This window comes from Solea solea, chromosome 1 (genome assembly GCF_958295425.1).
Source record: "Solea solea chromosome 1, fSolSol10.1, whole genome shotgun sequence".
Taxonomy (NCBI): Eukaryota; Metazoa; Chordata; class Actinopteri; order Pleuronectiformes; family Soleidae; genus Solea; species Solea solea.
Window position 1 is genome coordinate 726838 of NC_081134.1, and position 20989 is coordinate 747826.

The 20989-nt window shown below is 40.9% G+C and overlaps 1 protein-coding gene across 4 annotated transcripts; it reads right to left on the minus strand.

Moving 5' to 3' along the window:
• Nucleotides 1-1029: 1029 nt before the first annotated feature.
• ptbp2a (polypyrimidine tract binding protein 2a) lies at nucleotides 1030-20412 on the minus strand. 4 transcript variants are annotated; one of them, XM_058628871.1, is made up of 14 exons: nucleotides 20299-20412; nucleotides 17906-17933; nucleotides 15701-15758; nucleotides 10118-10290; nucleotides 9745-9885; nucleotides 9509-9664; nucleotides 9307-9417; nucleotides 8967-9177; nucleotides 8241-8356; nucleotides 6228-6261; nucleotides 5537-5629; nucleotides 4617-4833; nucleotides 4420-4497; nucleotides 1030-3441 (listed from the first exon to the last, which is right to left on the minus strand). In XM_058628871.1, exons 1-14 carry the CDS (start codon nucleotides 20304-20306, stop codon nucleotides 3312-3314), a joined length of 1554 nt encoding a protein of 517 aa, XP_058484854.1. In that variant the 5' UTR covers nucleotides 20307-20412; the 3' UTR covers nucleotides 1030-3311. The 4 variants fall into 4 exon arrangements, with proteins under 4 accessions (XP_058484854.1, XP_058484864.1, XP_058484845.1 ...); XM_058628881.1 differs by having other exon boundaries at nucleotides 8979-9177; nucleotides 15698-15758; XM_058628862.1 differs by having other exon boundaries at nucleotides 15698-15758.
• Nucleotides 20413-20989: the final 577 nt, after the last annotated feature.

Below are 20989 nucleotides of genomic sequence, written 5' to 3' on the forward strand. Positions count from 1 at the left end.
TGAAAATGACTCTGCTGCTGAAGCCTGTGTTTGGACTTTATCTCTCACTCAACGTCATTTCTTCCACTCGACTGCCTGACGCTGTTTGAGCTGCTGGAACACATTTGTTGAGCTTTTTCCTTTTTAGTTGCAACAGCTTTCAAACAAACCTGTCAGTGGGTTGTGGTTTGTTCGTGGTCTGACGCCCCAAATCGAATCAGGTCCAAATCACTGACGACACTGCGTCTCTCTTGAGGACAAGCTCTTCCCTGTGAGCCGCCATGCTGTGTGCATCTAAGGAGAAGCCGGGGGAGGGGCCAACCGACCACGGGAGCCCACGGAGATCAATTTATGGCCCAACGTTACCCTGACATTTACATTTGTTACCGATAGTGTTTGCACGACATTGTTAAGACTCCTGTCGTCACTTTCTCATTCAACACTAACATCTACACAATGACCATGAAGGGAAAAAGTGATCATTCAGGCTTTTTGAAGTGCGGGTGCACTTATTTAAAATAAGCTATATATTTAAATATAAATATATTTATTTAAATATAGTTAAAATATAGCTTATTTTAAATAAGCTATATTTAAATATAAATATATTTATTTAAATATAGCTTATTTTTCTCCTTTGACTCGTCTGATGCTTGGATATCGACAGGTCAGTAATTACACAAACACCCGAGAGTGGCTTTAGACATTCTTCTATCCACGCTCAAAAGCTGCTATTAGCATAGCATGTAGAGAGCTTGGAAAAGTGACAGCTGAGGTGATGAAGAAGAAGAAGAAGAAGATCAGAGCGTCAGGAGAGCAGAGTCCCTCAGACACGGTTAGAAAACAGGCAGCAGAGAGAAGAGCAAGACATAAGAGGAATAGATGGTGTCAGTTGGCAGGGTGGGAAACGTCTACGTCTTTGTCCTGAGAAGTGGATTCAGCAGAAGCTCAATCTGGTTTATTCTAGATCCAAAATGGAGTGTGGCCTTCTTCCCACCCTGGGACTGAGCTGCTTTCAGGAGGGAAGAGGATGGACAAAAGAGAGGTGAGTGCAGAGCTACAGAAGAGTTTTATTAGACATGCTACAGAGGTAATGCAGTATACACAAGAGACCACGAGAGGGGAAACTCAAAAAGCAGGACACCAAGTCGCACCTCTCCTTTGTTAGAAAACAATTCAGCCTTTAATTGGCCCTCAGAACTTTACCAAATCCATACATTTTGAGCTGTAGAAAAGTCAGACTTAGAGGAAAAATATACAGAACTATTATTTCTGAGATGTTTAGTGTATAAAAAACAAGTGGGAATTAAAGATTTCATTATCCTGAAATGCAACATTTAATTGTTTTCAATTTTCTTTTATGAATTAAAGGAACACTAAAGGCACAGAAACTTTGGTCCGACTGAGTAGCCCTCTGTCACATGACAATGAAATCACAGTGGACTGAACTTCTATCTGCTGCCACGGCATGCAACACTTTCTCATGTGAGATCTCTCAGGTCACGACACATGCGTAGAAAACCATCGTCACTGACAGTTACACCTCACCCATGTGGAACAGAAACACACACAAACAACAACTTCACCAGGAGCTACTGTAAAAGAACTTTCTCTTGAGCCAAAATGGTGGAAAATAATCCCACAGGTAACATGTTTATGGAATAATTCAGGGGGTCAAAGTGGGAGGGGGGGGGGGGCCACCCAGAGCAGAGCTTAGCAAATGGTCAATTAAAAAAAAAATCCCAATCATGACCTGTGTGTGTGTGTGTGATGTTAAGAGATGAACTAAAATGACTGTTTTCAGAGTCAGAAACTAAAAAGATGTTTATGTAGTGTGAATGAAATGATGGAAAACTACAGCTACAGCCACTGTTTTCTTTATAAAAAGTATTTAAAAACAAAAACCATCTGCATCCACAATCTTGATCTAACGACGTCCAACACTTTCTGTCCAAATGCATCACAACTGTGACTTTCTACCAAAACACATTTGTGCTGATGCATTTACCATCTGCTCCAAATGCTTCTTTAAAACTAAACTGGTTCACTGCTGTCACCTGACGTCTTTGTTTCTGAGCTTAATAAGGATTTACAGATCAGATCTCTATTTTTCTAACAATCAATCGAATCAGATTGACTAGTTTCACATCCACACGTGTGCCGTGGCTTTGTTTTCAAAAGGTCTGTTTCTGTCCAGACTACAACTCAACACAAGAGGGTTCAAATTAAAACAGAGGCAGCGACGACAGAAGGTCAAATCAGATGTTGATGCATTTTAAAACAAATGAAATAATGTGTGGATGTAGCATAAGACGAGGGGCTGTACCCTCCCAGCTGTGTCAGCGGGGGGGGGGGGGGGGGGGGGGGGGGGGCACAGCCTCAGACTTTGAAAACCCGTGGAATAATGAAGTTCAAGTTAAACTGCCAGTTACAGGCTGCTGTAAAAACTTGTAAAACGTTGCCTCGGGAAAATTCCTCTCTGTTCTAACTAAAAAGAAAAGGTCATGAATCTAAAAGTCTGGAACAAAAGAGAAATCAGAAAGTATAATAATGACGTCTGCAGGATAACAAAAAAACTGGCATTCTCATCACCCCAAAAAACCAAATCAATACCAATGTGCCTCTAAAGCATAGGAGGATAGTTATGAAGATGACTATCTGTATAAACTGTTGATAATGTCGAGTAAGGCACATGAGTACTGTCTCTTTTCAATGAAATCAAGAATCAAACATTCATCTACATCAAAACTATTATACAGAGGGACAATCAACCGTGTCAAGATTTTGACATAAAAATACAGAGGTACAGTTAAGAGAAGCTGGGAGGCGGAGCCTGTTCACACCTGCTAACATCTGTCTCAGGTGAACAGCTCTACACACAGGTGTGAAAACACGCAGACACGTGTTTGATCAGATCACTGAGATCAAACCCGACCCAATCCCAGTGTGGACACAGAACCACTGACTTGCTTTTCACAAGTTACGCACATTGATACGAAAACATATACGTACGGCACTGCGCGTGTGCAATTTCTAAACATCAGGTTCCACTGGGTCCACGGGTGGTCAATGGAGACATATTCTGAGAGAATGTGCTGAAGAGCTGTCCTCTTGTGATTAAACTACATGAAACAGATCTTAAGACCAGGTCTGACCAGGGCTACACTCAACTGTTCTCTTCAAAACAAACAAACAAAAAAAGGTCAAAGGTTTCAGTGTCTCTGAAGGAATGACAGTTATCAACACAACTGATGAAATCCACATGGTCCCGCCCAGTGTCCAGACACAGTCTGAAAGATGTCTGACCGAGTTTGTGGCTCAGGCTCACATTCTTAAATAGTGGACTTGGAGAAGGAGACTCTCAGGTGCTGGTTGCCTCCCATGTTGTAGTTGTGAAGTTCGATCAAACCCTGGGTCGCCTCCTCCACCGTTGACATCTGGATCAAAGCCATTTTGCGATCCCTGAGGAATGGGACAGAGACGTTAACTCCCACAGGAAAACACAAGACAAGAGCGGGAACCGGCAACCACCATATGAGCTGTGTCCAAACTCAGGGTCCAACATCGTCAATGCAGTGACCAGAGACAGAGAGACAGAGACAGAGAGAGAGAGTGTGTGTGTGTGTGTGTGAGAGAGACAGAGAGAGAGAGACAGAGAGAGAGAGAGAGTGTGTGTGTGTGTGTGTGTGAGAGAGACAGAGAGAGACAGAGACAGAGAGAGAGACAGAGAGAGAGTGTGTGTGTGTGTGTGTGTGTGTGTGTGTGTGTGTGTGTGAGAGAGACAGAGAGAGAGACAGAGAGAGAGACAGAGAGAGAGACAGACAGAGAGACAGAGAGAGAGACAGAGAGAGAGACAGAGACCCTAGCCTGCTAAGGGCCACGTGAGTCGGGATCCAGTACTAATGTCTTGCATTTAAAGGCAGTTTTTTGTCTCCACTGACACAAAGTACTTGCTCATCGTGTGAAATGTTGGTTTTCTCTTTCTCTCTATTAAATGATGAGATAATGCATGTTGTGATTTAGCGCTATAGAAATCTAACTGATTTAAATCAAACTGAGATGTCCTGATGTCCTGATGTGCAGAGGATTTCCCTTCTGTTTGAATACTTGGTCTTGCACTCACTGCTGTTATTTAACAACAGGACACGGTACAATTATCATGTTAACTTGTCTTTAAGAGGACGCCTCAGTGTTTCGATCGTGTCATTTATCTCATTGTTGTGCAGTGTATCCTGGATTAACTTCACCTGACGTGGAGTTAAATGCTCAGGAATAAAAGGATGCATTTGTCATTCTAAATGATACAGCCTCGTCACGGCTCTGTGAAGCACTCAGACTTTCAAACTCCGCCTCTGAAGCACGTACCCTCCCTGCATTTGGACATAGCTTATGTGTCAGTTTCAGTCAGTAAAAACAGAGCAACATATAACGTCTACATACTGGAAAAACTTGAATGCTTTCACGTTGCCTCCAGTGTTGGAGAAGAGCAGTCGCAGGTCATCCTCCGTCACATCTTGTCTGTTTTAAGAGGAGGGCACAGATTACAGTCAGAGGGGCTTCTGCCCTCACGGCACACGCAGACTTTCAGAAGGACAAATTCTTTGGCTTCATGCACTTGAAAACAACAGGATTCTTACGGGATATTGGAGAGATGGAGAGTGGCGGAGGGCGGGAAGATGTTCTGGAAGTTTTTGGATCCGGGTTTCTTAAAGCGGTGAAGTGGCGAATTGGCGTAGTCTTTAGTGAGACCCTGGTCGTCCAGGCCGTCACGGGGCAGTGCCACAGTCTGGTGCTTGGAGAGCGTCACTCGGATGATCTTCCCATACATCTTTTGGCCGTTCAAGTGACTCATTGCTTTAGCACCGCAAAGAAAAGGACGGTTCAAAATGAAGATGTAAAAGTAGAAATAATCACAGCTGAACCAGCAACTGTGTGAGTCATAAGTGGACCAAGTGGATGATTTACCAAGTGGACTGCTGTATCTACTGTACGCGTTACCCTAAAAACCAACAGTGCATTTACATCCAATCCACACAGAAAAGTTCAATTGCAAGAAACCAATGACTTCTCAAATGTGTCAAACAAGAAAAGGAAATCACACGTTTTGCAGCACCAACATCTCCAAGACATCAATACAGAAATATGTAGAATTAAAGTGACACGAATCTCACAAAGACACAAAACTGGAGTTCACTTGTTCAAGTTGAAATATCATATAAAATTACAAAACCTAATATGAGACGAGACTGAAAGTGAAGGAACGTCTGCTAAAATCAGAAGTATCAAGATATTTGATAGAGATATCAAACATATCTGAGACAGTTTAATCCTGAGTGTTTGCAGAAATTACAGTATTTTTTTTTTAAATTTCCACTTTCCGTTTTTCATATACCAGTCATGTGGTATACAAACAATACTGGTTTTAAGTATGATACAGTATACTGTTACAAATCAGTCAGTATTGATAATGATCATGACAAAATGTAAGAAGTAGAAGTAGAATATGTATTGTTACTGAATCTCTGGCGTGCCCTTGTTGGGTCTGACATCTGCTTACCGAGCTGGGCCTGGTTGGCATCGGACATCTGAATGAGAGCGCTGTCCTTCTTATTGTAAAGAATCTTTACCCTCTGGACATCACCATAGACCCCTGCATTAAAGCCGCAGGCGGGAGGAGAAGAGGTGAGGTGGAGAGAAAGCAAACATGGAAAAAGTTAGCACCAGAGAGAGGCCGATATTTCAAGACAAGAAGCAAAGGAGGGGGAGAGAGGGAGAGAGAGAGAGGGGGAGGGAGAGAGAGCACAATCAGACTTCAGAGTGAGATATGTGAAAGGTAAAGAGAGAAGAGACACCCTCTAAACAGATACGTGTCACGTGGCTATGAATAAAAACAACATGCAAGAAGAATGCCTTAATCGTGCATTAACTGATGACTACAGTGACATTTAGGGTAAAGTAATCAACATTAACCCAAACCAATAAACTGGGGCAACAAGGTTTTACAGATTATCAAACAGGCTACTGTGTGCAAATAAATAAACATTTAGATCTTATGCTATAAAATATAATATCAGTAATAGCAATACTTAGAATAATGATAAATGTGTCAAAGGCAGAATGAAACCAGAACAAAAAGAGGTGGTAGAAGAGAGAGGGGAGAGAAAGAGGGAGAGAAAGAGGGAGAGCGAGGGAGGGAGAGAGAGAGAGAGAGAGAGAGAGAGAGAGAGAGAGAGCTAACGATAACATACCGAAGAGGGTAAACAGACTTTGGGGCGTAACCATCTTTAGAGGGAGAGAAGAGCAACAAGCAGCGTGAGACAGGTAGAGAGGTAGAAGAGTCGGAGCGGAGCGGAGGTAGAGATGGACAGATCGATCCAGAACGGAGGTAGGTAGGAGGAATGGTGGTTTTTGTTTTTCCCCCCGGAGAGTGATGGAGGTGGTTGGGTCATGGAGGAGGGGGGAGCAGGCGGGCGGAAGAGGAGTCATGGTAGGGGTAATTAATTTAGGCAGGGTGATATGAGGGGTTAAAAATTCCCCACCAGCAAATGGAAGGAGTGGCAGGACGAATGGAGGGGGGAAGAGGTGGGGAGGGGAGGGGGAGAGAGGGGGAGGGAGGGAGGGAGGGAGGGAGGGAGAAAGAGAGGGGGCAGGGAAGGTGGGATGAATGGGGAGGCATATGCAAATTGGGGTAAAAATAAAAAATAAAAAAGTGAGGAGGGGGAGGGACAAAAAATAAAATATAGGTCAGTACACTGGAATAATGCAGGTAGTTTGGTCAGAGATAATGGCTTGGATCAATGTTTCCTTTAGTCAAAATACAGCACTTGCACCAAAATGTAGTTCACCCTGGACAAGCATGGGGTAAAAGTACATTCTGTCAAAATCATAATAAAAATCAGCAATATAAAGTCATAACCATGAAATCAAAACAACATGCAGCAGGTCAGAAATCTGAAGATCAACAATCTTTCAGCACAGGAAAATGGAATTACAACAACATGAGAAGAAGCTGAGGGGGGAAAAATTAGTTAAGAGACCATGCAGTTGAAGTTTTGATCAGCTATACAGCTCGAGCATGCAGGAGTTGATGTGAAGGCCACTGGAGTTAAACGTGGCGTTCACACAAGTCCGAGAAGCTGAGAGAAGACTTAAGCACAGTATCTTAAGTAACAGGTGGTCACAGGCTGAGTTTGATTTAGATACTGTCAAAGGCATGATGACACACTCATTCATAGCCAGAGAGAACAGACTCATGAGTAAAAGAGACAAATTAGATGCTATTTAAGTCACGGAAGGAAAAAAGGCAGAGGAACAGGGAGGAGAGACAGCGAGCAAGCACTTCAGAGAGGCAGGTAGTTGTTCCCAGAACTGAGACACAGGTTAGGAGATCACGAAATGATTTCATATGAGCTTTCATATGAGCTGAGGAGAGGTGAGGAGAGCTTAGAGAGAAAAACAGAGGAGAGACAGTTAGCCCAGTTAGATACAGTTTGACAAGAGGAGGGAAGGCCAGAACATCAGAGGAGAAAGAGGGGGATTGCTTTTGGTGTGGTGATGGAAAGTGACAAATCCCCCTCTCTTATGAGGACACAATGAAAAAAGAAAAACACAACAGAAAGGCACTGGGTTTGGAAAGAACACTAGAAACAGCAAAGAAAAGGTTAGACGAAAAACACGTGCCTAACTGGAGAAGCAAAAGGTCCACTCCATATCTATGGAAAGTGTGGATTCCAAAAGTAATTCCAAAAGGCAATTCTGCGACCATTAGGATTTAGCCATTTCCATTTATGAATCTTAAAAAGGTTTATTTATAAAAAAGTAAGGTAAAGTGTTTTCCTTTTTATAATACAGGACTATTTGTAACAGGATAAGCATGGCACTGTATTGTCATATCCTCCCAAACCTAGTGACTATCAGAGTAAAATGAATAAAACTCAGATATCCTCATTAATGAGTACAAAGAGAAATCTTGTAGGATAAAAATATTTCATAATATTTATGTGCAAAATAAGTGGTTTATCTGACCTGATCCAAACTGAGGTCTCAGGTCAAGTATTTACTTAAAAGATAAATACCATCCTAATCAAGAGACACAAAGCAATACTAAATGAAAACAGCAGCACAAGCATGAAAACTGGTCATTACAAGCTTAAAAAAGATAATTAAAAAAACAATAGAGGAATGAAAGTGGTGGGTATGTGTGATGAAATCAAGCCTTAGATGGTCCATCTGACTGGTATGTGTGGATTTGTGTTACTGACCTCCTCGTTGAGGTTGCTGACCAGCAGGACCCCGCTGGACCCTGTCTGTCCAGCGAGGGCCACCCTCCCTGCAGCTGCAGCAGCCGCTGCCGCTGCGCTCAGAGGGCTCAGGGCTCCTGACAGGAAGCAGACACAACGATCATGGAATGGAGAGCAGCACTTCCACTTGACCAACACATTACAACACTGATCTAACTTTTTCTACTGGATAGAATTGTACTTCAGGGTCAGAGCACCAAGGCCTATTGTTTTCACATCAAGGTTTTTTTCTCCTCCGGCGAGAAGGATTTAATTTTTGGCAGCTTGAACATGTACAATTAAACATTTCCCCAAAATAACGATTAAATGTTTATACTACTAAACTATACTATAAACAGAGCCACAAAAGTCTTTCCCTGATATCTAACAAATTTAGATATCAGGGGAAGACGGAAGATGTCTATTCCTATCAAGTTCCCAAACCCAAACGGAGGCAATTTTGAGACTTCATTTTAGGCGATTTTGCATTCTCTATGTTTGAGTGCTCCTCAGACTACAGTGACTCACGTTATCAAAGATGTCCTTGTTCCTGCTGTTGACTGTCTATTTAGGACTAATGCCAAGTCAAATTCAAACACGTCTTTATGACATGGTCATTTCCATAAGTAATACAATACGCTAATATGTAAAAATAAACAACAACAACAAAAAAAAACTATATAAAAAGGACAAAAAAGTGTGATCTACCTGGGATCTTACCGAGGAGGGAGTTGGAATCTTTACTGAAGGCAACAGCCACTGAGGGATCAATGCTTGGCTGTCCGTCACCAGCAGGAAGTTCAGGACGTGTGTAGTCACGACTCTTATCGTTGTTGTACTTTACATTGAGGTTCACCAGCTTGGAAAAGTCTATACGCAGCGTGCAGCATGAGTTGTAGATATTCTGACCATCCAATGCCTGTTAGGGAAAAACAGAAATTACATTTGGCTGTGCGGAGGACTAATGGTGAAGTGGACAGCAGGTGACCTGTGATGAAAGCTGCCTAACATGAACATTAGTGGGAGCTGCAGCTAAATGACCACTTACCAGTTTAGCCTGCTGTGCATTAACAGGGTCACTGAACTGTAGAAGGGCCTGGAACTGATTGTTCTTGGTGAATGTGATTATCTTCATGACTGTACCAAACTTGGAGAAAATCTGCCGACAAAATAATGAAAAAAACAAACATTTAAATATATGATGAATATTCCTTAACATGACAAAACTCTCATGTCAAACAGTTCCTAACCTGTTGGAGCACATCCAGCGTCACAGGGTAGAACATGTTGTCAATGATGATCCGCAGCACTGGACTGGAGGCTGCGGCGAGAGCTTCTTGAACATCTGAACTTGGTGACCCACCAGACTGGACAGCTGTCACCGCCTGCAGCACTGCCTGGGTCCGCTAATAACAAACAGAAATCTTAACAATGACATATGAAACTTATCTAATATTAAAACAGATTGTTTTATTTTTTAACCTACCTGATTTCCAGCATCAGTTTTCAGTTCTTTGTGATTGGAGTACTGAATATAGACGGGGGCATTGCGGACATGTGGAGTTACTGTGGTGTAGTAGTTGATCATAGTGATGGCTGCCTCTTCTGTCCCCATCTCTAAGAATGCCTGGAATGAGAGGAAACAAACATCACTTATAAAACATTATAACTAACTCAAACCTCTATAACAGTGTTGGGATCGACAATAAAATGTTTGTCAAGTTCAAGGACTACATTAAAAAAAATAAATGATATGGATAAATTTAGCAAATTTACATGACAACTGGATAAACTGAGGTGCTCTAAAACATCTCACCATTCATGTATCCACCTCGTCATTAATCAGCAATTCTACTCACTTGGTTCTTTCCCTTTAGTGTGAGGATATTGGTGACTTTGCCAAAAGGCAGGCCGAGGGAGATGACTTCTGTCTCTGAGGCCTCGTTGGGCAGCTTCCTGATGTGGAGAACACGGGAGGGAGGAGCCTCCTCCACCCTCAGCTTTTTACTGTCACTGCCATTGGAAGCCCCATCTGAAATAAGCACAAGCACAGATTAAATGCACCAATCAGCATCACATTTAACAAGTGCAAACAATGTTGAGTGGAGTAGGAACAGTAAGAGCAGTGCGTCCTATCAATTACCTAGACTGTGCCAGCTTGCTATAGTTTCATCATAAATAGTGAGGAGTATCATTGGTCAATAACAAAGTATCTGGATAAAAAAAAAAACCCACAATCGAGTTACGTTGTGTTCTAAATTTACATAATTCACATAACATAATCTGAGTTGTCCACACTACCTTCATGAGAGTGCCTCAGTACCGTCTTTTGAACGGCTATTTAAAAGGAACAACTACACCAGCTTCCTTAAAAGAGCCGTAAATCCCATCTCTAATCAATGACAGTATCAAAACAAATCGATATAGATGAGCAGTATCGATAAAATCCAAACATATACACACTCCAAAAGGGATTTTATACTAACATCTATACTGACATCGAAGATCTCTCACAACAGACCTGTTTTCATTAATTTTTTAATCTTTGCATGTGTCAGTCAGACAGACTGTTATTCCTGCATGCATATGTATGTGCTCCCTCTGCCAACACAGATGTTAAGGATTCTGTGGAAACAATGGAAGAAATAAAACGATTGAAAATGTTTTTAAGTCTGAGAGACACCCAGTATTTATGGAAACTCTGATTTAAAGGAGAATTGTGCAGTATATAAAAACATCAAACCCCCTGATCAGACGCTGCCTGCCTATAGCTAGCTTTGATTCATATAACAAAGAAATATTTTTGACATCATTTTGAGATTTGGGAAAAAACAATATTTTCTTACATTTCATGGACCAAACAACTAATTGATTAAAATAACTGACACATTAATTAGTAATAAAAATAATCATCAGTTGCAGCCTTAAAGGTAAATTCAAAATCTCTTCTTCAATTCTGTGAACAACTTCTTTTAATCCATTGAGATTCAAAAGAAAGACAAAGTAGCACAACTTTATACACACATAACAAGCAAGCTGACGGACACATCTATTGTGATGATGAAATGTAAGGTAACTCCTGGAGCCAGCTGAAGGACAGGGTCTCATTTTCATCTAAAATTTTATTTTTCTAGGAAATCCCTTTTACAAGTAATAACAAACATATAACAGTCACAAGCTCGCAAGAACTGTCAATATCGCTTAGTTACTCGACAGCTATTGGTAACTACTTCCTCTATTCTACATTTAAAATCATTCTGAAGGGTAAGAGAGGACGACTAAAGCCCTTCACATACGAATCACTTAAAAACATTGCATGACTCTTAAGTTGTTAGTAGAGACCATGGTCACAAGTGCCTCATTATGGAAATTATATCAGGGCTGGCATTACTTTGTGGTACTACATTGGGATATATGTCTCTTAAGTCCATCTATAAAACACCTGAACAATGGTTCTACAAGTTTGAGGACATTTGTCTTGCATGGTATAAAGCACATTTAAACTTGCTTGTAACATTGAGAGGATTCTTCCTAGAAAAGGTATTTATTTAATCAGTGTTTCCCATTAATTAGACACACTGTGGCATTATTTATATTTATATTAATCTTATTTTATTGTGAACCAAAAAGTGTTTTTACACTTTGCATAATAACATAATAGACCTCATCTGTGTGCAGCACCAGTAACAATCAATGGGAGCAGTGATGCACAAACTATCAGATAGTTGTGCCCTCAACTGAAAAGTGATTTTGATGCATAATGAATAACAAACTTGGAATACCTTTTCTTTTGTCTTCTTTAGAGATTTTTGAGGCAATGCAATAGTCCTAATAATAATAATAATAATGGCAACTATTATCAAGCTTTGAAGCATGAGGGTCAGCCTCACTAATGCATGGTTTATTTTTGTCTTTCTCTCCATTCAGTTAGACAGGAGCATGGTCTTCTTAGCAATAACTGCCCACAGTCGTTTTTATTTGTTATTTAACTATTCTGTGACATTTTTCAGTAACACACTATGAAATCCTCCAAATCAACTATAAACACATTTGATGTCTGATGTTGTTGGACAGCATGTCTTAAGAACTACTACTAGGAGACTATAAAACCAGCATCCAGTCAGTTTATTACAAAGCTTTTGCAACCTCCCTAACTGGTGGAGTCAATAGCTTGCCAGAGTTTTCCATTAGCACCAGCTGCTGGCCAATCAACTGACTACTTTATTACCACATTTCCTGAAATTGTGGCCAGGGCCTTTATTTACTTCGGCTGCTGAGATGCAGAAGTGCAGCAGTTCAAGTGTCACACACAAGCACACGCACAAAGAGTGAACAGAGTCGATGAAGACAAACTATGCCCCCTTCACTGTCAGTTAAAGCTGGCCGATAATATGTTAACAAAGGCAAAGACGACACCTGACTCAGTGCCCTGGAGAACACACTGTGCAACAGTCTGAGACCCAAGTATGTGCCGGTGGCTCTCCGTTCAAAGCTAACGTGACGCAATCACCTACTTTATTAACAAAGACACGGTGCAATTAAGCATGGTCGAAAATATCCTATTAAACGGCTGATAAAAAGTTATTGATCCTCGTTATCAACTCCATGGTCACGTGCAGAGGAGGAATAGTGATTATATTGGACAAAGGACGTTCAAGCTGAAGCTGCCTGGCAGGAGGAAAAGAGGAAGACCAGAGGGTTCATGGACGTTGTGAGGGAGGACATTAGGGACAGTTGGTGTAACACGAGCAGACACAAGGAACAGGGCAAAATGGAGGCGAATGCTCCTCTGTGGCGACCCCTAAAGGGATGAACTGAAAGAAGATTTCACGTGGGTATCATTGAGCCTTTAAAGATATTACTGCTTATAAATCCTGGGCCATTACAGTAGTCTTAAAGGTTCTTTTTTGGAGAAAGAATTCTAAATGAATTTGAATTAAATAAATGTATATACTATTACAGATAGCTATTAACTCATGGTGACAGTTTAAGTGACTCATCATGGATTCCTGCTAGCATAACAGGTGGAGAGGTGGGAAACAAGCTTATAGATAAGCCATCTAACACCATGCATATTTCGGTCTGAACATGGTGAACTTGTGTTTAGTGAGATTGTTCATATTTTCACCTTTACAAGCCAAACTCTTCTTGCACTTGAGATGACTGTGGTTTAGGTCAATTCCAGTGAATATATAATCAGACTTTGGAACGTTTAGCTCTTTCCTCCGACTGTGTTTGTGTCGCTCTTGATGCACATGTGTGGGACATTAACGTCACCCATGACTATCAGTGCCTGGTTTACATGTATCTGGAGTGGTCAAAAATGATCGGTGACACATCCTGTTGAACAGAGCTCCCGGCTAATTTTCTGCACTGCAACTTCATTGGGTTACTGGCGTAAGGCTTACGCTATGTTGCACGTCATAAACCGAACTGTCCCAAACCGTGACAAGCGTACCGAACGGGACGGATTTTTGAATGAACCGTTCCACCCCTAGTACATACTGAACCGTGACTTTTGCGTAACCGTTACACCTCTATGAGTGACTGATTAAATGCCACCTGTGTCCATGCATGTGTGCATAAGCAGCAGAGAAGAGATTATCAAAGTAGACCAGAGCAGATCAAAACAAGCCTGAGATTAAAATATGACCCATTATAAATGAAATGCAGTGAGTTTGATGGAGCACTGCTACATTTAACATTGTGAAAAAACAAACAGTGTGATGCTGGGATCGCGTTAACCGAGTATTCTGTCATTGACGGATTGAAAACTGAGGGTGATCTACCATAACTTAAATAATAAAACACAACCAACACTGTCAATAAGCGCGTTGACCACCTGTAGCAGTGGTGCCGGCAGCTGTAATCCTGTGCAATTAAATCTACTGCTGCAGGCCTTCTCCATTTTGTGCACAGAGTACATCACCGTGGTAACTACATCTATCAAAAAAAAACATTCCCCGGAGCATTTTGTCATCAACTCCGACCTCGACGCCGTTCTCAATGCTTCTCGCTATCGGGACCCTGACAGCGCATTGAAGACCTTGGAGCACGTCTGTGACGGTGCAGCTTTGCTGCTGGTACAGACGGAGCGGATGCTGCAAGATTTCCTTCCGATGAAGGTGGTTGCAGGATCAGAAAATCCCACATTCAGAGGGTTTAGCTGATTTTATTCACTTCCCTCTGACTCTAGCCAAAGTGGCTCTGGTGATTCCAGTGTCAAGTGTGGCAGCAGAGCGCGGTTTCAGCCTTAAAAACAACATTAAAACGGCAATGAGAAGTCATCTGTGTAAGACAAAGACACAGAACCTAATCGCCTTGATGCGTGTGATTACGCTGAAACGAGCAACACTTTTCAGTTGGTTCACATCAGCTGAGTTCACTTTCATTTCTTGTAAATAGTTTGCTCACGTTTTAATTGTGATTTCCTAATTCTGTATCTTTGCATCTTTCATATTTCCAGAGACATTGTGCCGTGGTGTTTTCGTGGCCTGCTTTAAGCATTGAATAAAATTGTGCCTGGAAACTTAAAGCCCCAAGTAAATGTTATTTAAACACTATTAGATAGACTGTGTGTCATTATCATTTAAAATAAATTGTAAAACTACAATTTTACAAGCAGTCTAGCACAACCACTGCTGTAACGATACCATTTCCAACAGTCAGAATATTCTAGGGCTTTTTGGTATTTCATCAAAAACAAACGTTTTCCTTTCATTTATTTTGTTTCAGTCGAACTCTACACAATCCTGATCAGGACCTGTTTGACGCAAGAAGCAATGATGTTACAAACTTTTGGACAAATGTCACAGCAGGAATGGAAGGTCCTTCACTGAATAAACTATATGCCCTCTATTTATACAAAACCAGTTATTCAAGCTCAGCGGTTGATATTCTACTGCTATAAACACAGAGGCAGCCTGAGAATTTCTATCTCACTTTGTTAGACAGTTCCCTGGGGTGACATGGGCTTGGATGTGGGCAGCGTGTAGCAGTGGCAGTCTGGGAATTTAATTAAAGAGACTAGTTTCCCCAAAACCCTAGTGTGTGTGTGTGTGCCTTAAACACTTATTTTGATAGTCTAACTTTGTACATGTCCTCTTTGTAGCGATGTGAGCAGCTTTTGCTGTCATCTTTAATTCTGCAGTCGTCTCTGAGACACTTCTGATATCGTCCTAACGGCGAGAAGAAATGAAAAGGCAGTGATATTGACTATGTCTGTTCCAGTCACATGCTGTGGTGTGTGGGTGCCCACCTACAGAGGAGCGTGATGTTATTCCAACACTAAAAAGCTCCCACGAGAGAACAGCTCCTCACACGTAGCCTGTTTTTAGCCTTTGATTCCTCTCAACGCCGCATGTCACTACTGATCAAACGACTTCATGCAAATTCTGTCAATACCCCGCCCTATTCAGCGGTGGTCGGAACGAACTCACCACTGATACTGCTCATGCCAGAGTTGGGACTGTTGTACATACTCAGCTCGTCTGATCCTCTCTGTGGAAAAAAATGACAAAGACAGACAAGTCAGACCGTTGTAGAAAAACACAGACAAACAATTTCCACTTTCTAGACAAGCCTTCAACAACAACAACAACAAAACAGAGCTCTCTGAAGACAGTTTAAAGGGATCGCTCGGTCTTTATGAAGTCTGGTTGTCCTGACACATACTGTAGTCAAGGCTGACAGAGAGGACTGAGCTGAAAGTGTTCTCCCAATTTCACTTTGTATACCACTCGTTCTCCCTAACAAAAGTCCATTGGAAAAAAAAGTATTTTTCACATGGTCTACTGTTGTCTTTTTCAGGCAAGTTTGTGTCACTGGGTTAAATCAGAACAAAGGACTTCAAACACCAAAATAACACATTTGACCTCACTGACGGAGGCAGCAGTGGATCAACAAATCTATGTGCTGTGATATCATTTAAAATCAACAATTTTATCTATCAACTTTGGTGTGGGAAGTGGACGGTTACAAAGTGACAAACTTCAGTTTCCTGTCAGAAATCGACAAGAAAAACCAGCCAACACCTTCTTAGAATATCATAGACCTGAAAAGGGATACATTTCAGTAGCAAGTGTTTTGGTAAATGTCTACAATCTGTTTAACATTGTGTCCTTCTGGTGGACGTGTTTTCAGTGAGAGTGAATGTGCATGTCTCAAGCTGGTTCTCAGTGCAGGGAGGCACTCATCATGCAGACTGTGTGACAGTATCTCATAACCACACTTCAAAAAACCTGAACTCTCTCTTAAAAGGAACTAAACGAGGTTGGTGGAGTAGGTGGAAGGGGACATAAAGCAGTGGAGTGGATTGGCTCCTCCTCTGCTGGTGTGGGTTTAATCTAGCTGAATTTAAGATGTCAAGATGTGTCATTTCATCTTGAGCTTTACCGAGTCCCAGGAGTTTTGCTGGAGCCGACGGGCGCCTAGTGCTCTTAAACCTGACTGATGGGATGACGAGGAACCTGGCTAGGGACCCATTACCCACACAACTTTATAACAGCTTCATACACCCTCTCCTTGTTTCTGTCTGACTGAATTTGAACCAATTGTTCTTCTGTCACTAACATTCTTTATGGTCACGATAAACTAGATGTTGTCGGGCCTGCCACGGCGCCATGACACAAATAAATTCAAAGGGTAATAAAGTCGTCCGACTTGGGTCAAAAAGTGAGCATGCGGCACATGAGCTTCAGGAATCCAAGACATGATTTCTCAGCCAACAGCTGCTAACCCTCTCTGGTTTATTTCTGACATTGAAATATTGAGGAAATAAACAGAATGGCAAAGACCACCATATCAGAGGAATCAATATTTTCATCACTGTTCCATTTCCCTTCCAGAGAAGACTTTAACTTTGTTTTGTGCAGACAAAAATGCAGCTGACACTCAACAAATGCAGTTAGGTAGTCTGAACCACAATGCACTTTTACAAGGAAACAGGTTTGTTTGGTGATCAGAGGGGACATGGGTCCTTCTGATTTAATTAAAGTGAGTCTAATGCAATAAAAGCTCAAAACACATGTTTACAAAACATTGGTCTAGCCTTAACATGAAACAAATCTAATCTTTAAGGCACATCATGCGTTTATATGGATGTTTGCTGTGTAGCAAAAAAACAGCCATCTCAAAACACAAAACTCAAACCTTCAGTCCAACAATGAAATCAGATGTGGAAAACAGGAATAAGGAAACATATGAAATCATGATTATGCTAGAAATGTTCACGGGATGGTTGAAGTTTTTGAGTATAGCTGTACTAGATACTGACACATCTGTGTCGCTTCATAAATCACTCACTCCCTACACCAAAGTCCACAGAGAAAATCAGCAATTTCAAGCTACCGCAGCCAGAAGTTGTTGATCCTCTGCTGCCTCCATCAATGAAGAAAATGTGTTGTTTTGAGACTTCAGTCTTTTAAATCCTTTGTTTGTGACACGAGACAGCAGCAGACCAGCAGCTCCGGTGTATAAATGTAATGAGGAGATAATTGGCAAACATATTCAACTGTATTATGTGAGTGTTATTTCGTTACAATGGTAAAATCTGTTTTTGTTTGTGTTCAGCTGGCAGCATGTTTACAGTGCACAACATGATTCTGTCGCTAAAATTGATGTTTAACAATTTAATGAACAAAACTCACCTTCACTCCAACTGTAACATCGCCGATGCTGGAAGAGAAAGAAAGTTCAATTAGTCAAGTGGATTTTGACATTTTATCTATGTTTTTGTGTATACAGATATATACACACATACACATACTGTATATACATTTAAAAAATGTCAGATGCACAAGCATCTGAGTTGGGTTAACCTTCTTTTAAGGCAGGTGTTTGTCTTACAACCTGTCAGAAATACAAAGGCATATTAAAAACTAACAAAGTTACTGGAGTTTGCCTGACAAGCAGTGGAGGCTCAAAAATACGGGGTGCTAGGGCACCGCCCCCATCAAAACAATGCAACCAAAAGAAAGCAACATTAAAAATAAAAAATTCAAAACAATTACGAAATTTAAATGAAATTACTCACACAGTGTGTGGTTGTATATGGTTAATTACTTTCTGTGTAAATATATACATTCCATCTGGTTGAAACAACACGATACTCGTCACAGCATCTTTCATAGCAAAAGGCAACATGCTCTCTCCCTCCCTCTCGCACAGCTCCAAACAATAATAATGTGGGTGATTGATCGTAAATCAATCACCCACCTGTCACTTTCATCCCTGTCAGTTTTTTCTTTTCTTTTGATTCATAAACAATTTTGCAGCTGCAGATCTTGTAACTTGTAAAAACCTTCAATTGAGGTTTTTTTGTATAAAATATGCCCCCCAGCCCCCCCCCCAGCCTTCACTTTAATCACCAGCCGCCACTACTGACAAGCATAATAATTAAAAGCAACAGTGAGAACCAGAGCTTTGGTTTGTAAGCCCTGTTCATACTTGGTATTTAACATCTGTCTCAGCTGATCCAAAAACAAGTGGACAGTTATAAGTTCACAGCTAACATTATGTTTCCAGTGACCACTGGTATCTGAATCCAACTTGCTTGATCTATATGCAAATTAAAATGTACACCATTTGTATTTAGTAGTTTTTTCTTTATCACGTCCAACTCTACAGATAGGTCTGTTGTCGTTGTGTTTCGTTGTGTTGATGAAACAGTGTTGGCACAGCTCAAAGCAACAAATCACATCAATGCACTGTGTGCAGCTTTAAAATGACATCAGACCGTTCACATTGAATAATACTCATGATTACCATTCTGGACACAAATAAATCAGTGCGCTCGAGGTGCTAAAATGCTTTAGGTCATCATTGAACTGTAGCAGGTCAGAGAACATCTGCGGAAAAGATGGCCCTTCAAAGTGGACCACAACAGATTTGCATTCACAAAGGCAAAGCGATGTTCATGTGTGTCAGACCACCTCTGAATATGATCTCAATATTCAGATACCACATGTCTACATGTACTACATGCATACCTGTATTCAAAGTGATAGCTCAGGTTTTGTGTGACAATATGAGGGACCGACACATCGTCTAACCTTAGATTGAATACCTAATACTACGTAGCCAATCCAAGATTGTGCTTTATTCACCCTGCAACAGGAAACCCAACACTAATTTAATTATTAGGATATCAATGGTAATTCAGAGGGGTATTCAATTCATACCACCCCCTTTACGACAGTTACTATTTGAACATAAATATATAAAACATGGGAGCGTGATATTATCGATATAGTTAGTATATATATGTGTATGTATGTATGTATGTATGCTTAAGAGTAAGCTAAATATTACATAAACTTCACACATATGCATGTACACACATTGTGCAACTCTAATATTAAGTATTTCACAAATGAACATACCACGTCAACACATTTAGCCTTTGTCACAATATTATAGTATTTATTGCAAATGTCTAAGAGACAAATAATGCATCCTAAACTATTGCATAATTGAACCTGGTGCACTTTAACAAACTCCGCACGCCGCTGTTGGGAGTAACAACACTCAATGACCATGTAATCTATTTATATTATTGACCAAAGCTATTTCAACTCCTCCAAAACATCCAGTTGTAATTTAAAAAGAATAATGTATATAGGGACTTTAGTTTGAGGTAACGGTGACGCTCGCTGAGCAAAAGCTACGTTAGTTAGCTACAACACAAAGGATCAACAATACTGTATATTCGTTAGCATTGTGCTAAACTTCACCAGCCGCGTCATTAGCACACAGCGAAACAATGACGACGGAACTGTATGAACGCGTCCAACCGCGACGTCACCACACACGCAGTTTATGACTAAACTAAAAGGCAAATAACGCGATGAACAGAGGGCGTGAGCTAACTTATGCTAACATGCTAGCTTACGACACTTCCCTGATGGAACCGAGCGCGTGGCTATGGAAACCCGTTATAACACGCACACTCGTCCCCGTTCCCAACAAGTAACGCATTTCCACGGCCCACGTGTGTGTGTGTAAATGAGGCGCACTCATAAAGACACTGATAAAACATTACCCGTCCATTTCTGTAGATATTTCACCGCGCGTCCGCTTTCCGTTCTGTTTTCTCCTCAGTTTACACCTACACTGCGCAAGCACGCACACACCACAGCAAAATGGAGGCAAGACGATGCAATGGCGGAAACGACCGGAAAGTTCCGAAGCTGCTGAGCCCGTTGTTGAGCCTGAATAACAACACATCAGTAAATAAAGAATTACAATAAAAAAACAATTCTTTCTGAATTACTGAGACATTGTTTCGTAAAAAATGAATAAAGATACATTCACCAACAAACTAACCAACTCGTTGACATCACTTTATCTTCAATAAAATTAAATCTGTGACATTAATGAATGAATCAATAATTCAAATTAAACATAATGTGAAGGTTGTGAGTATTTCCTCCAAGTCTGAGGGATTCTTTCTTCGGAAGAGACATCGGTCTTAACTGATCCTGATGTTAATGTGAAGCTGATGTGTCAAAAGATGAAGTATTTCCCTATTTGTGAATCCCGAACAAAGTTTAACTTCACAAAATGCTCCACGTTCATTATCTTGTTGTAGCCGATCATCTGAGATTTTGTTAGAAAATAATATCACAACTTTATTCTCTTAAAATCACAACTTTTTTCTCTTAATGTTACACCTTCATTCTCATAATATTATGACTTTATTCTCAAAAGCTTTTTTTTTAAGTGAAAGATGT